The 15,866-nt window shown below is 47.7% G+C and overlaps 6 protein-coding genes across 6 annotated transcripts; 3 read left to right on the forward strand and 3 right to left on the reverse strand.

Moving 5' to 3' along the window:
* Positions 1-616: 616 nt before the first annotated feature.
* TRIVIDRAFT_194368 (uncharacterized protein) lies at positions 617-2,234 on the forward strand (the record flags this gene model as incomplete). Its single annotated transcript, XM_014096573.1, has 5 exons — positions 617-641; positions 707-838; positions 896-1,195; positions 1,269-1,677; positions 1,739-2,234. The coding sequence occupies 5 exons, from the start codon at positions 617-619 to the stop codon at positions 2,232-2,234; spliced, it is 1,362 nt and encodes a 453-aa protein (XP_013952048.1).
* A 107-nt stretch (positions 2,235-2,341) lies between these two features.
* Positions 2,342-4,089, reverse strand: TRIVIDRAFT_44989 (uncharacterized protein; the record flags this gene model as incomplete). Its single annotated transcript, XM_014096574.1, has 5 exons — positions 2,342-2,528; positions 2,606-2,649; positions 2,711-3,514; positions 3,593-3,840; positions 3,912-4,089. 5 exons carry the CDS (start codon positions 4,087-4,089, stop codon positions 2,342-2,344), a joined length of 1,461 nt encoding a protein of 486 aa, XP_013952049.1.
* A 1,628-nt stretch (positions 4,090-5,717) lies between these two features.
* On the forward strand, positions 5,718-7,654 carry TRIVIDRAFT_45230 (uncharacterized protein; the record flags this gene model as incomplete). The annotated part of the gene is made up of 8 exons (XM_014096575.1): positions 5,718-5,818; positions 5,885-6,089; positions 6,160-6,229; positions 6,301-6,456; positions 6,520-6,781; positions 6,846-7,386; positions 7,440-7,485; positions 7,542-7,654. 8 exons carry the CDS (start codon positions 5,718-5,720, stop codon positions 7,652-7,654), a joined length of 1,494 nt encoding a protein of 497 aa, XP_013952050.1.
* A 319-nt stretch (positions 7,655-7,973) lies between these two features.
* On the reverse strand, positions 7,974-8,878 carry TRIVIDRAFT_45228 (uncharacterized protein; the record flags this gene model as incomplete). Its single annotated transcript, XM_014096576.1, has 2 exons — positions 7,974-8,266; positions 8,326-8,878. The coding sequence occupies 2 exons, from the start codon at positions 8,876-8,878 to the stop codon at positions 7,974-7,976; spliced, it is 846 nt and encodes a 281-aa protein (XP_013952051.1).
* Positions 8,879-12,142: 3,264 nt separating this feature from the next.
* MRSP1 (expansin-like protein) lies at positions 12,143-12,718 on the forward strand (the record flags this gene model as incomplete). Its single annotated transcript, XM_014096577.1, has 3 exons — positions 12,143-12,249; positions 12,319-12,636; positions 12,688-12,718. The coding sequence occupies 3 exons, from the start codon at positions 12,143-12,145 to the stop codon at positions 12,716-12,718; spliced, it is 456 nt and encodes a 151-aa protein (XP_013952052.1).
* Positions 12,719-13,326: 608 nt separating this feature from the next.
* TRIVIDRAFT_159961 (uncharacterized protein) lies at positions 13,327-15,688 on the reverse strand (the record flags this gene model as incomplete). Its single annotated transcript, XM_014096578.1, has 5 exons — positions 13,327-13,704; positions 13,858-14,652; positions 14,722-14,999; positions 15,073-15,334; positions 15,401-15,688. 5 exons carry the CDS (start codon positions 15,686-15,688, stop codon positions 13,327-13,329), a joined length of 2,001 nt encoding a protein of 666 aa, XP_013952053.1.
* Between the last annotated feature and the right edge of the window lie 178 nt (positions 15,689-15,866).

Here is a 15,866-nt window from a genome sequence, read left to right on the forward strand (position 1 = left end):
TCCACTGATCCGTATATCCGCACTCTGGTAATCTTCAGTAGCTTTCAAGACTCGCCACGACTGGGTGCCACCTGCTGTTGGTTCTGGCGTATGCAGCTGGCCAGATTCGATATCTGACAGCGACAGTCGCATCTAATGCATGTGTGAAGAGTTTGGAGGACCGGCGATTACGAGTATGACCTATACAGCCCGCCGAAAAATTAGGAATCCAAGCATTAGTATTTCATCTCTTTAATGCCGATCGGCCAGCAAACCTGTCAGTATAGCCGCGGCCAGGAGAGCCGAGTCTTAACCTCATCTTGAGTCCTTTGGGACTAGCACTATCGGACATCACGGCTCCCCCCACAAAGCTGAGTCTCCGCATTCCTCCATCTTCCACGCCGTATTCCGTGCTTCTTTATTACTCCGTATTTTCTTGGCCTCCCTATCGATGGCCGAATTTCGCCCCTTGTCCAGAGCCCTGCCCCGTCGCTGAAAATTAAGTTGCGCCAAAGAGCCCCCCTCAGCTCTTATCGCAAAAGGTTACGTACGCCGCCTTCAGCTCTGATATTTCCATTTGTTCCGTTCCAAGAGAGCTTCAGTGGCGAAAACACGGCCAGTCTGGAGCTACGTCGCCATGTCGCTGGCAAAGAGAAACAACGGTACGCCTATCAATCTCTACATTGTTTCCCTTGTATTTAGCGCGTAAATTTTGACTCTAGACCAGGCTGTCTCGAGTGCCGCACGCGCCGAGTGCGTTGCGATAAGACAGAGCCCGAATGCTTCAAGTGCTGCAAAAAGGGGATCAAGTGTTCCGGCCAAGGGATCGAGTGTCGGTTCAGCTCTCACATGAAGAATGGTAGCTCGCAACGCTTCTCACAAACTACAAATCGCGTTGTCGGCAATGCTGCCAAAGCTGCACCACGAGCGCCAAATCGTTACCGATGGGTCACTGTAACCAGCAAGCAACCGGGATCCTCGCCAGATGCGGCGAGGCTGTCTTCTCACCGGAGTTCCACCTCTCCACCAAAGACCTTGGATGAGCGGCCCATCGTTGGGCCTGTGCGCCCAAATAGACCTACATCTGATACACCTTCTCCAGATGGGAGTTTGGACGACGATGTGGAAGAGCTTGGACCGAGAGAAATGCAACTTAGTCCACCGCAACGTGCTATCCAAGTTGTCTCCCCCCAATCCAGACTGTTCTTTAACCACTGTAAGATGCCTCCTTCTAATTCCTGGCAGCGATGCCCATAGCTGCTGTTAACACGAAATGTCTTAAATCGCAGTTTCGGAATTCATTGCGCCGAAAATGGTTGTATTTGACTTTAACGGCAATGGCTATCGCGACATCCTCCTACCTCTCGCCTGTGAAGACGAACTTGTCGGACAGGCCATCTCCGTGATCGCGGCCTTTCATCTGTCGCAAAGGGCGCCGCATATGCGAATGGCGGCGGAGGTAGGCCAGCACGCCATATTATCGAAACTGTTTCGCGACTCGCTCCAGCTAGAGCCAAAAAGATTGTTTAGTCTATCAACATGGGCTACTATCCTTGTGTTGCTAGTGGGGGAAACAATCACGGGTGCCAACAATTATGTGCATCTCCTCGAGATTCTCTCAAACTTGGCACAATCATCCGATTCTGTGCAGTCTTTGTCGATAACTACAAGGGGTTTTATCAGAGAACAAACACGCATGTAGGTTACTTCCATCTATTGTCCATAAGCAGGCAATATGCTAACGTATCAAATCACCCAGGTTCGAACTATTTGGGTTTCCGCTATCCAGCGAGTCCAAAGGCCTGCAAACATTGTCGAAGCGCCCCGACTACTATTTAGACTTCATGTCTTCGTATCCATCGCTCAGCCAAGACCCTGAGCAGTACGCCAACGTCGCTACAATGAAGGAGGCTATCCGGCAAGCCTGCGATTTATATCGTAATCGTGCTCTGCACCTCATATCAAGAGAAGAATCTATCCAATCAGTAGAGCGGCTTCGAGAGACAGTTCTCGACCTTGATCCAAGCGTCGATGGTTGCCATGCTCTAGTCTGGACGTATTTTGTGGCCGCCGCGGAAAGTATTTTGCCAGAACACCGAGCCTTCTTTTCTCACCGACTACAAAGCCTCTACAGCTGCACAGAGTTTGGCACTATTCCCATCGCAGTCCAAAGCCTTGAACATATATGGGCAAACCAGGGCTCTCAAAGATGGACCGAAGTAGTCACTCGACAACGTCCAATATTAATCATGTGAAAGCAGATGGCGGCGCTGTGGATGAATTTATTCTTCGCTTGTCTATTATACAATTTTTTATCGCTTTTTTTTATTTTGTGTTTTCGGATATCGGTTGAGACCAGCTGTTACAGCTTGGCTCGGCCCGCGAAGTCGGCTCGTACAGTAATTGCAGCGCGGGTTCCCTCTTCGATGGCGCCATCGATGAAGCTACGCCATCCCAAGGCCCAGTCGGAGCAGGCAAAAACGATGTTACGCTCTCTTGCTCTCATATCCTTCAGATGCGTGGATAGCAAGCCTGGTGCTGGGAAAAACCTACAACAGAAAACCACAGAGTCAGGGATGGGCTCGCTTAAAGAGGAAGGGAGAGATGGGAAAGATTCAATGCTTACCAAGCCCCCTTGGCAAATTCATCCTTGGACCAGTTGTGGAAGACCTAGTTTGAATGCGTTAGTCGATGGTCCTTGTTTTCAACATATTGGATGAGTTTTGCTCACCAATCTCTCAATGTTCATGGGTGCGAAACCCTGGAACGCTGCCTTTGTATGTTCAAGGTTCTCCTCAGGGTGGAAGTGGTTGTGCTGCCCGCCGAATGCTACCACATGCGTGTTGCCCGCCGGAGTCTCTCCGTCTCCGAAGCCGTAGATAAGCCCGTTGTGCGGATAGCTAATGCCCGTGAACGAGCGAAGATCTCGGTCGCTGATTTCGGCATGGACCTTGACACACTGGTTAACATGACCGGTGGTGGCTGCTGCTTTTCTTCCCGGTGCCAATGGCGGATCGAATGCGACGTCGTTCAAGACATTCAACGGAATGGCGCAGATCATCTTCGCGCTCTTGTACGTCTGGCCAGCACGCGTTGTAATCTGAACACCATTGCCTCCGTGCTGGATGCTGGCAACCGGGCTGTTGAAGGCGTAGGTCAAGTTGCCTGAGGCCAGAGCCTCCTTGAAGAAGTTGATGGCAAACGACGACTGGCCGCCGCGGAACTTATACTTGACTAGATAGTCAATGCAGCCCTCGTATGAGTAGCCACTGAGCGCCCACCAGTGAAGGAACTCATAGAAGCTTGTTGTCTCGAGGGTACCTCCACTGCAGAGAAGGACAAATGATTCGGCACAAAGTCGTTCGTTGGGTGTAAGATCATTCTTGATTTCGGCAAGACGGTCGGCGACGGACATGTGATCGTACTTGCGGGCCTCTGGGGTGAGGACGCCGCTGTGGGGGAAAGGAACCACGGTTTTTCCCAGGCATCCATCGACGTTGACGAGTTTGGCGAGTGATGATTGCATCAGCGCATCCTATACGGTGTCAGCTTCTCTAGGAAATCCGCTGCGGGTTTGGTCTGTCAACTGGCGTTGGAGCAAATCTTGTATTACCTCTTCTTCATGGGTAAAGGTCTGTGTGCCCTGTGGGCTTGATAGCAAATACTTATTGATGCCTCTGGAAAAGTCGTAAGATATCTCCAGCTCGTCCTGCATGCCGTATCTTGCAATCTCGCGCCATATATTGGCCTGTCCCCAAAAAACCCATGTGCCGCCCATTTCGTATGGGTATCCCTCGATGTTGGATGACCATGATCGACCGCCAATTCTGTCGCGTGCTTCCAGAAGCAGCACTTTCAAGCCTAGTTTAGGAAAGGTAGCAAGGTCAGCTTTCTTCACATCTCATCCAAGTGGCCAGCATTGGGCTATTTACCTGCCAGACTGGCATCTCGAGCTGCTGTGAGGCCACAATAACCTGCACCAACAACAATAACATCGTAGACGGTGTCGGCACTCTTAACATTAGACGGCGGCTCAATCACACCAATTGAAGGAACGCCGGCCCGGAGACCTTGGGCCTTTGTCCATGAGTAGCCGTCCTTGGATGTCATTGGATGTCGTGGTCGCTAGATTAGAGTTTGTAGAGGACAAGAGAAGTGCAGAGTAGTATGCGAATGTGCAATTCTACAGAGTAAAGGGCGCACTTCAACTATTAATATTGTTTACTGGTGGGACAAGGGAATGGGTCGCGATGGATGATCTCTGTGTGGTCTCCGTACATATATTCAACATCAGGTCATGGAAATCATACAATCCACTTTGAGTTTATCTCCAAGCGGAAATATCCTGAGAATCGGCGCCCTTTTAATCGATAGGTGGCGAAACGGCTAAAGTGTTGTGTTGCGTATCGTTCTACACTTTCTCGCAGAATTGCCCGATATAGCATGCGGGCGGCCGAGGCTGCCGTATCCGTGGAAAAGTGGGAGAAATTAAAGACATCGGTCCACTCAGCGCCAAAAGCACTCTGATTCAAGATAGAACCCAATTACGATAGAGGTAATGAAAAGCTATCAGCTAAGATGTTAATCCACAATAGCTGTCTGCGGAGCATCCCCTGGCCCACTTCCCCAGATATAGATTCACTTGCAAAACACCATCAATTTAGCATCGCGAAGTCAAGTATTAAAGATAGTAATATCTTTAGCAGGACGCCTAGTTGCCGATATACGGAAGTAGCTCCCAATAATAGCGTAAATGCAACATGCGGTTGGTCGACAGCAGCTAAGAACGGCTCTTATCACGGCCAACCCCTGAAATATGCGTCCGGGGGGGCCTGCTTATGTGTGTATATTGCTGCATCTATAAAAGAGAACGTGGCCCTCAGCCCGCACGCGTGTGCGAGTTTCTCTGTTCTTCTTCTCCTTCGCCGCCGTCATCTTCTCCTCAAACAAAAGAAGCATACTCGTGCCCAGCGGCCAGTGAGAATCTCTTCCGGGTTCTAGGCTAATCCGTGGCGCTCTCTGCAACCACCATATCACAAGAATACCATCCGCGTGTCACCGTGTTACCGAGAAACGGGAACGAAGAAGAACGTGCGGTCCGCGGTCCAAGCGTAACTCCACCCGTGATACGGATCAGTTGGGTTGAGAATTCGGTACGGATCTTCACCCTTGCTATCAATCCCCATACCCACTGACGGTTTGAGGCTTTCCCGGACCGCTGAGATAGAGCCACATTTATCATTCGTTTTTGCTGATTTAGGCAGGATTCCGAGAAAACAGCGCCCCAAACCAAAGCATTTATCTAGATAGGCGTCCTCCTACCCCGCGTTTTTAGTGGATGGCAAGTTGGGTCTGGGGAACACACCAGTAAGTTTCTCAGGAAATTGCCTATTCGGGCATATCTCCAATACCAGTATCATTTGTTCTAGACACTTGCGAAGCCATCGCCACCAATTGTCACTTGGACAATGCGTCAACAGTTCACTATCATTATCAAAGGATAACGATGCATCATATCCGGACTAACCAAACTGTGGTAGTCTATCAAAAGCCTCTGGCACAATCGGAGCGCACAAGGCGCGGAGATCATGTCCATTAGGAGGTTTCCAGACGTTCCGCTTTCCTGACCAATAGCTGAAGGCAGTCGGTGAATACAAATCAAGCCCATCACCACCTCGATTTTTGTACATCCATCGTATATCCTCTTTCATCAATACCTTTGTCGAGTCTCTTCAGCAATGGCGCTCTTTGGGTCGAATGCCGCCACATCAGGAGACGGGGCTCTTCAGCCCCGTCTGTCAACTCTTTCAACAATGGCCATGGCCTTTGCTATTCTCAAGTACGACTCACTTCCATTGCCATATGCACTGAATCAAGTGTTCAAGATTACTGACTCGCAACATAGTACTTGGATCGCGCTTGCTGGCTCAATAGGTCTTGTTCTGCCGTCCGGTAGTTCTGTAGCACTGTTGTACGGCTTCATCTTCTGCGTCTTATGCTGCTTTTGCGTGGCTGCGAGTCTTGGAGAACTCAGTTCTATCTGGCCGACGGCTGGTGGACAGTACCACTTTGTTTACGCTCTTTGCACGGAAAGATGGAGGAAGCCAATGGTAAGATTCCCGGCTCAGCGCCCCCTGATTCACGTTGTATCTGGTACACTAACAAGTAGCTATTCTATAGAGTTTTGTAGTCGGATGGGCCAACATCGTCGGCTGGCTGGTCGTTGTAACTGTTCAGGACTACTTTGGTTGTAAGTATCAAACATTATCACTCATGACCTATATGAATCCTTTTGGACGCTGCTAATACAAGACGACTTAGCCCAGTTTATTTCTGCTGCAGCAGTGGTTGCATCGAACGGAGCCTACCAAATCACCCCCGCCAGAACATACGGAATCTTCGTGGCAGTCCTCGTCTTTACAACAGCGGCAAACATTTGGGGCAATAGGATATTGGGAAAATGGAACGATGCCGCCTGTAAGCTAGCCCAAGGCAGAGTCCAAAGAGCAGTTTCAGCATGATAACTAACTCTGAATATAGTGTACTGGTCTATCTTTGGCGTTGTCATCATCAGCATTGTTCTGCTCTCCATGTCAGACAAGACTAGTGCAGAGTTTGTCTTTACAAACTTCAACAACGAGACTGGCTGGTCCGATGGCATGGCTTGGATCTTGGGTCTTCTTCAGTCTGCTCTCTCTCTCATTGCATTCGACGTTGTTTTGCATATGACAGAGGAGATGCCGAATCCGTCCAGAGATGCCCCTCGAGCCATGCTGTACTCCATTGGGATCGGTGGTGTCACGTAAGTTCGATGCCATTTCATCCTGTCTTTTTCAAATCAGAACATGGCTAACAAGTCAACTTAGTGGCTTTGCCTTTATTCTTGTTATGCTCTTCTGCCTTGTCGACCCCGAGACCATTCTGGCTACTCCAACCGGGATGCCCATTGTCGAGCTCATTCTCCAGGCAACAAAGAGCCGAGCCGCGGCCACCATTCTCAGCCTGATGCTCAGCGTCTGTTTCATCAACGGTACAAATGCCAGCATTACCAGCGTCAGCAGATTGCTCTACGCCATGGCTCGCGACCGCGGCATTGTCTTTCACAATTTCTTTGCTCATATCCAGTCGGGCTTAAACGTGCCAGTACGGACCATCATGTTCTGCTTCGTTTTCAATATGCTCTTCGGTCTCTTGTATCTGGGACCAGTGGTTGCTTTCAGCGCATACGTCGCATCTTGCACCATCTTCTTGAACATGTCTTACTCTGTCCCAATCCTGGTCCTCCTCGTCCGTGGAAGGAAGGTGCTTGCCAACTACCAGACTGCAAGGACTCCCTTTAAAATGGGAAAGACATTTGGTCTGATCGTGAACATCATCGCTTCAATTTATGTTGTTGTTACTTCTGTGGTGAGTATATCTACTTTGGCAAGCCTAAATGACCTAGCTGACGGGATCTATAGTTTTTCTGTTTCCCCACGTTTCTTCCGGTTACTGGAGACAACATGAGTAAGTCTTGATGTTTATTCAACCTGGAACTACAAATAGCTAATGTGTCTGCGTAGACTACGTATGCGTTGTAATCGGCATCTTTGCAATCGTCGTTGGCGTTTATTGGCTTTTCTATGGAAAGAACTTTTTAGGTCCTGTAAGTCATATATCATGTCCCCTCATTTAAATTAGTCAAATTTCTGTCTGACACCCGAAAACAGCAAGATTTGATAGTAGCGGATCTTGGTGATGTTGTCGGCCGTCCTGTTTCCACGCAGAACTCAAGTGAAGAGGATAAGGCTGAGAAGGGGTCTCACACAGAGGTCAAATGAAGAGGATATGGTGGATAAGAGATCCCGTTGATTGTTATCATTATTATTTTTTTCCCATTTTAGCAAAATGTTATTAATGAGCCTTCTTTAACCCCACTTGACATTTTCTTTTAGCTCGAAGTCTTAAAAGAAAAATGAATCACAAAATACTTTTATTTACACATCATTCTCCGTCTATGATTTCCCCAATTCCGCAGCTCGGGCAGTAGCAGCTTTGACGGCCTTGTTGACAATTTCGTCGAAGCCCAATGATTCAAATGTTTGTAGAGCAGCGTAAGTGGTTCCATTGGGGCTCGTGACATTCTTGCGAAGCTGAGCTGGCTCATCTGAGGATGTGACAAGCATCTGGCCAGCTCCCAGACATGTCTGCTTCGCCAGTCTGGTAGCCTGCTCTTTCGGAAGACCCAGAGCAGTTGCGCTAGCAATAAGATGTTCAACCATGGCGAAAAAGTATGCAGGTCCAGATCCTAGCACACATGTTAGGCTAAGCCCTTTGTGGGAGGAAATAAAACAACCTTGAACTTACCAGACAATCCAGTCACGACATCAAGCAACTCTTCTTTGTCCACCCACTCGGTAGCCTTGCTGACACTGCCCAGCAGAGCATCAACGAGCTGCTTCTCACTTTCTTTGACATCTTCGCTAGCATAGAGCCCTGATGCACCTTCTCCGACGAGGGCGGGTGTGTTTGGCATAACACGAACGATTGGCGCCGTCTTGCCCTCGCTCGTCTTGAGCCATTCTCGCAAGCTGTCAAGGGTGATTCCAGCAGCAATGCTGACAACAATTGGCAGAGTAGTACGGTGAGACCAAGATGCACCTAGCTCCTGGCATACCGTCTTCGTAATCTGAGGCTTTACTGCAATGATGATGAGGTCCGCATCTTGGCCAGCCTCGATGTTGGAGGTGGTCGTCCTCACACCAGTAGCCGCAATCTTCTCCCTGTTGACATCCCAAGGCTCTGATACAATGATGTTTTGCTTGTCGATGCCCTGGTTGGCCAGCCCTCCAATAATGGCAGAGGCCATGTTGCCCCCGCCAATGAAGGCCAACTTGCTGTTGTGCAATGACGCTGCCATGGTTGTGCCTGATAACAGAATGCAAATATGCTGGAGGGGATTCTGCGAGTTACCGGTGAGAATCAGACTGTGGAATGCTGAAATGGCCAGAAACTTATGGGAAACCGAGGACGCTTCAAGTCGGTGCAAGCTCAATGACTGGTGGTCGATCCAAAAGCATCTGGTAACGATCTGTGGAGAAACCCCGGTCCCGTGACCGGCTTCCGTCGGCAGAGGTTTATGAGGCCGGTGTCGGAACGAACAAGATACAGTCACTGGGCGTCAACTACTTGAATCATGGCAACAACAGTGGCTTTTCATTGCTATTTTCCATTTCAGGGGTTTTCTTTTCCCACTGGTAATGATTATGTCTAATACCGAATCCATCTGAGAATATCTGCCCATTGCTTCTGGTGTGGCAAGATGAGCTAATCAAGCTGCCCGCTTTGAACTGTCAAGTTTCACGTGCAGATAGCGAAGCTTGGAACTCCTTTCAACCGATTTGATAGCTGTAAAGCTTAACCTTTTTAGCGCTAGTGCATATTTTTACAATGTTAGTGTGGACATCAAGGTTATCAAAGTCATGTAGCCCAAGCCGTGATATTTGTTACTCAAACAGAAGAAACCCATTTCATCTAGCTTTAATCTTCCCACTAAAAGATTCGTGTAATATGTTATTTATCTTGATTTAGATTCAGCGAGATTTTCTCACGTCTTCCCTTCTAGAATACGCAGTATATGTACATTGCCCTTCTACTTCCCCGCTTCAATCGCCCACTCTAGGGTATCCTCCCATTAATTGCCTCATGCTACCTACCTAGCAAGGTCACACGGCTTTGCATCATGGTGAGCTATGAGGATAACGTGAGATTCATTCCAAAGCGAGTCCTAAATTTAATATGCCTCTAAACATGACACCTACTCCGATGTAATAATTCTACTATGCTTAATTTTTGATGAGATGATCATCCGCGCTTGTAGGATGTCTACGATACATCGTGATCATCGAGACCATTGCCAGGATCGACAGCATGATGCCGCTGTCTTGGCAGATATTACGCCGGGCTGCCGAGACGTCAGCATCCTACAAATTCCCTAAATTACTGCCGCTGCTAAGAATAGTGATGTCGCATGAATTATTTGGTGGCAATTTTACAATTCCCTAGCATCTTTTTCCTGTTCTAGATAGTGAGAGCATGTAGAGTTGGCTACATGCATCTCACTCTATATATGTAAACATCAAGCTCCAAACGGCGAAACCTCCAGTGTGAGAAGTTAGGCGACAAACGTGGGCTGTGTCCCCGGTTGCCCGGTAACCCTCTACAAAATGGAATTTGGGTCGGATCTTGCCGTCTAAGTATTGCTAGTGAACGAAATCCGAGGAGGTTATATGCAGAGTAGGATACCCCTGAAGCACTGCCACATGGGACTGGCTGCACTAGCTGGGGTAATGGCTAATACGGAATACTCATCAACTAGTAGAGCTAAGGGAAGTTTGCGGTGCATGGATCTTTTGGACATTCAACAACGGCAAAATACTACTACTAATTCGTTCATCTCGAATATTGAGACTGTGATTGGAAACTAGCATGCTGGAAGAAGTTGCCCTGTAATACTGGTATTCTTGCGGTAGACAGACCCTTGTGTAAAATGGAAATTCGGAATTGGAAATCTCCTGATCGCTATCGATAACACCACATTTGTGCTCCGTACGATGTCTCAAGTTTCGGGGGTGCTGAGGGTGCTGGCCCACTGCATATCGGTGGCATACAGATGTCTACTTGTAGTTTCTTGACTTCCATGCCTTATGCGACTGCCCAAACCCTAATTGGACATATCGGATTGCCGAACACGTCCGTAAACGCTTGAGGCTCAGAATATATACATAGGTACGTAATGGTAGCCTAGTTTTGTGGCCTAGCTATCCTGGACAGAGCATTTACCATCTCAGGTTTTTTTCGGCTGTACGTGTTACTAGATAGGAAGGAGAAAATCCCGCCGTTTGATGACTGCGCCCTTGCACTCGTGCTAGCACAGGCCTGGTGATTTTCGAGTTGAAATTTGTCTTCACTTGAGTCTTCGTTTTTGTGCAAAGCGTAATTCAACTATTCGCACCCGAGGAAAGAAACAGCGAACACGAAACCGCTTGCATGGCAAAAAAGAATGTCAGAGTATTTGCAGGGCGATGGAATAAAAGTATCAGGTTCATAAAGAGCAGGTGAGGCCTCTTCGCTGCTTCTGCATTTAGAAAATGATGTTGCCCCGACAAGGCAGTTGTCTACAATCAGACCATCTTCCAATGCATTCATAGGCGGCTTTATTCTTGACAAGGGCATTATTCCAGGAAACGTGAAAATATCACATGTGCTTATTCGACCTACAGGTACACAATAGTATAGGTAGGTAGGCATAGAGTGCCTAGATTAAACTATTGCATTTTAGACTTAGATTTACATATAGAGTTATCCGTACAGTAGCATTTTAATATGCGCAGTTGTGCATGCCATGCGACGACAGAGCTAATTTAATTGCGGATGCTACCTGTCAGCCTCGCCTTCTTGGCGCACCTGAATAGGAACCTTGAAGCAGTTGTCCCCATTTAGGAAAATCCACCAGTAATCTTCATTCTACAAGCCATGAGCATCCAAGAGATTCGCGATCGATGGTTCATGGGACCACTTGCCCCCTGTAAAAACAACGAAAATACAGGCAAATTATGAGCATTTTTGAGTCAGGGGGGGTGGCCTAGATTAATTGCTTCTGCCTGGTCGACTTACGGAGCAACTTGCGCCTTACAAAAAACAACTCGTAGTCCAACCCGGTCCATTTTCTACCTTCCCGAAACACCAACGCCTTACCAACTAGCTTCTACTTGGGGCCAAAGGCGATCCATCATGCTTACATGGGCCACGGCTGTTCGACCTGCTTAGTTCCCGCGTGTAAATCCCTGAGAAACGCAATAGCGGAAGAATTCCACGTCTTACACCGAATGCATGATGGTGTGTTGGAACCATGTGTCGGACTCGCCGGTTTGAGCTATTCACGAAACTCTGGATCCCTGAGTTAACGGCAGCCGAAGGACATCTGATGATGATGAAGACATGGACGAGTTAGTAAAAGGCTCCGTTAAACGACGCGAGCAATGGGTATATAAAGCCCTTGGCCATCTCTGTCTCTCCGTCTTAATCTCAATCATCCAGCACAGCAACTCATCACAGCTCCTGATAACCTAGCTTCTCTACTTCTTCGAACTTCAGTTCCAAGGCCAAATACCAAACTTTCAAAATGTTCGCCAAGACCGCCGTTGTTATTCTGGCTGCTGCCGCCAGCCTCGTCAGCGCTCTCCCTGAGCCTACCCGTGTTCGATCTGCTCCTGAGGCGAAGCGAACCGAGTGAGTCTTGTTCCTTCTGAATGAAATTTTTAGTAAAGTTTCTCCCATTTACTGACATCCAATTTCTAGGCACTGGGGTACCGGCACTGTTTACGACCAGAATGGAGCCTACGGATCTTGTGGCGAGAAGCATGGTGACAATGAGCTGATTGTTGCCCTTACCCCCAGCTGGCAGGGCAGCGGCTGGCCTCCCAAGTACTGTGGCCGCAAGGTATTCATCCAGAACATTGGCAGCAACGATGGTGTTGGCGGCAAAGGCCGAACTGTCATTGCCACTGTCAAGGACACCTGCCCTGGCTGCCCTTCAGCTGACAGCATTGACTTGTCTCACGGAGCTTGGAACCAGCTCACCGGCAATGCTCCTTTCGGAACCGTCAACATTGAGTGGTAAGTCCTCCCTGTTAATATCTATCAAGATACTCTACTAATATTACTTAGGCACTTCTGCAACGAGAACGGCCAGTGCTAAATGTCTATTTCCAAGTAGACGAGCAGGGTTCGAATGATTGATGGCCGCTGATGTTTTTTTTTGGATTCATTTCTCTATATATTTTCTCACTGTAAATACTCTTGTCAACTCACGCATATAGTTAAATACACATGAACATACATGTACAACAAACTCTCACTTATAATCTGTCCAATTTTCGTGCATTATAACCTATAGAGTGCAGTTACGTGCTCTATAGGTATGAGCTGGAGATACATGGGTTAAACCACTTGAGCAAAACGGAGATTATGGCTAGTAGCTATAAAACCTGATATCGTGATTATTCTAACATTCCGGACCCGCAATGATTTTTAAGAATCAATCCGGCCCCTTGCAGAATCTTGTTATATTAAACCAAAGTGTTGACCACCAAGGCTCCACTCTTGCGAATGATCTACCTGCCTTATCTGTAATGCGTTAAAATAGACGTATGCAAGTACAAATTTTGACAGAAAGGCAGCATGCATATGTATCTACTACTGGCATACGAATAGATCCCGGCTGGCATAGTAAGCACTAGTATCGATTCTGTTGTGCATAGACCATCTTCGGCCAATCCATCGAGCATTTTATTGCCGGCTATCCGCTCATGTCTTGTTAAATTTACCGTTAATCGACCTCCAAACACCTCGAGATGCTTTAACAATTGCGTGCCTTCCGTCATATAAGGGGTACAAAACTACCGCAAAAAACGCAAAGAATTGCCAAATTATAGCGACAGTGGTCCAGCTTGAAAAGAATGTCTTGGTAAAGATGTAGTTGCGATATAAGGGCATTGGCCATGCGATGAAGGTGATGAGGATAACCGCAACGAAAAAAATCCATGCTATGCGATACCACCGGCTCAGCTCTTGCAATGTCTCCTCACTGAATGGGTGTCGCACATTGTCCAGGTTAAGCGTGCTAATCTCGCTATCGGTTGATACTCTCACTGTGCTCTTTTCCCCGGCGGTGGTGGTCTTTGCCTTTTCAGGGTCAGACGAAGCAGTTACAGAAATATTCTCACTTGGAGATTCAGACACCACTATGCCATTTCTCTGAGGGCCACCGGATTGGGCATTAACTTTAGTCTCCTTCTCGTCATCACTCGACGGAGAGGATGATTCGATTTTATCAACTTTTGGGGCTTCTGCCAGCTCGATAAGCAGAAACCGTCGCCAGTCAAAGGAGTCTGGTTTGTAAAGAGAAATGACGACCGAGTAAAGAGCAGGGGAGAAAAATGAAGCAATGGCTCCATACAGGGCTGGGAAACTTGCTTCCGTGGTTGCAATATTGATGGTTCCATAGAGCGACTTGGCAGTGGCTAGCCAGACGCTGAGGCCTGTGAGAAATCCCAAAATGGGCGATGCAATCGCGGCTAATCGTGTCTGTTTTGACCAGGCAAGGGTCAGACCCAGCGGGATAATACCTGGGCAAGAGAGAATAGGCCTGAAATAGCCGATCCATGTCATATCAGCCCCTCCGTAGTTAAGCGCCAGCGAGATGCCGGTGATGAAGATGGTGTGGAAAACGACAGCAAGATGGCTGACTTTCATAAGCCTCTTGTCCGATGCTTTCGGGTTGATGTATATTTTATAAAGATCAAATGATAGAATGCTGCTGACAGCAATCATGGAGGAAGAGACAGTGCTGGTCAGCGCCATGAACAAGAGGACAAAAAAGGCAACGATGCCCTTGTCGCCAATAAGAGCCTTGATAGTATATGGCATCACCAGCCCTGCGTTAACCAGATTCGGAGAGAACTCGCCGGGGTAAGTCGGAAAGATAGGCGTGTTATGAATGGCCCTTGCTGTAAGACCGATGACAGTGCCAAGGCCCCAAGGAATGCCGAATATAGCGATTGCCGCAAGATTATATCCTGGAACAGTAGCTTTGACCTCAGTAGCAAAAGACTTTTGCCAAAATGCAGTGTCCTATGGGAGGAAAAAAAGAGAAATGAGCTGTGAGAAAACCTAGGATGTGTGTGAAGCTGTATCTCTTACCATGACGACGAGGGCAAGATTTCCGAATTTTAGGATCAAGCCCCATATAATTGCATCCTGGGACTTCATTGTGAGCAAGGATCCTTGATAATTCCTCGCAATGATATTTTCTGGGGCTGTTGCCATAACTTTGTCATATAAACCCCCAAGGCCTCCGACAGCCTCGTGAGTTAAGGTAGTCAGAGTAAAATAAATAATGAGAATCAAGGCAACTGCTGTATGGAGATAGTCCGTCAAAAATGTGGCCTTAAGACCACCCACTGCTGTATAGAGAACGACTATTCGACGAGTTTGCGTTATTAACTTCTCTCTTTGAATGCAAAATAGAACTATATATCACACGACACTTACCTCCAAGAGGGATAAGAATAGTAGCTGCAACAAAGTGCATACCGGAGACGCCATATATGAGCTGTGACCCTGTCAGGATCATGGATGCGCATCCAAAGACATTATTTGTGATATTTAGGATAATAAACACAATATGTCCGATTTTGCCATAGCGCATGCGGATAATCTCCAATGAGGTGTGAGCATATGGCACTCGAATCTTGGCCAAAACACCAAGTGCTGCCATCAAGGCAATCTGAAAACACAATCCTGTAGCCCACCACTGGAATCAACACTTGTCAGCCGTTTAGTCAAGTATAAAAAAATATTCAGAAAATAGATATCTTACAAAAGGGACAGCCAATCCAAATTTATAACAGAAAGCAGCTGAAAAGACTGTCTCATTAATCCACATCCATGATGAAAACACCGCCGACGCCGTTAAACCGGTGCCCACTGATCGATTGGCGACCATGAACATCTCTGATGTTGATGAATCTTCCGATAGATAGGCCCTTTGCACTTTGATGGCAACTAGGATGACACCGCAAAATGCCACTCCAAGTCCAATAAGAAGGCCATATGCCGTCCCCTGGGGGATCACCGGCACCCCGGAAACTCCAAGCTGAACCGACATAATGAAAGCCAGTTGAAACAAACTAGCTGAGAAATACGACGACTTCCCAGTGTACAGTGAGAAGATGCTCTCTCAAGCTATAGCTGTATTAACGAGAACGCTCAACAGATGGCCTGGAGAGCCAAATGCAGAGACATCTTCTTTTAAATCATCGTGCATTGACTGCTGTCGACTTCTT

The sequence above is a fragment of the Trichoderma virens genome, assembly GCF_000170995.1.
Source record: "Trichoderma virens Gv29-8 chromosome Unknown TRIVIscaffold_87, whole genome shotgun sequence".
NCBI lineage: Eukaryota > Fungi > Ascomycota > Sordariomycetes > Hypocreales > Hypocreaceae > Trichoderma > Trichoderma virens.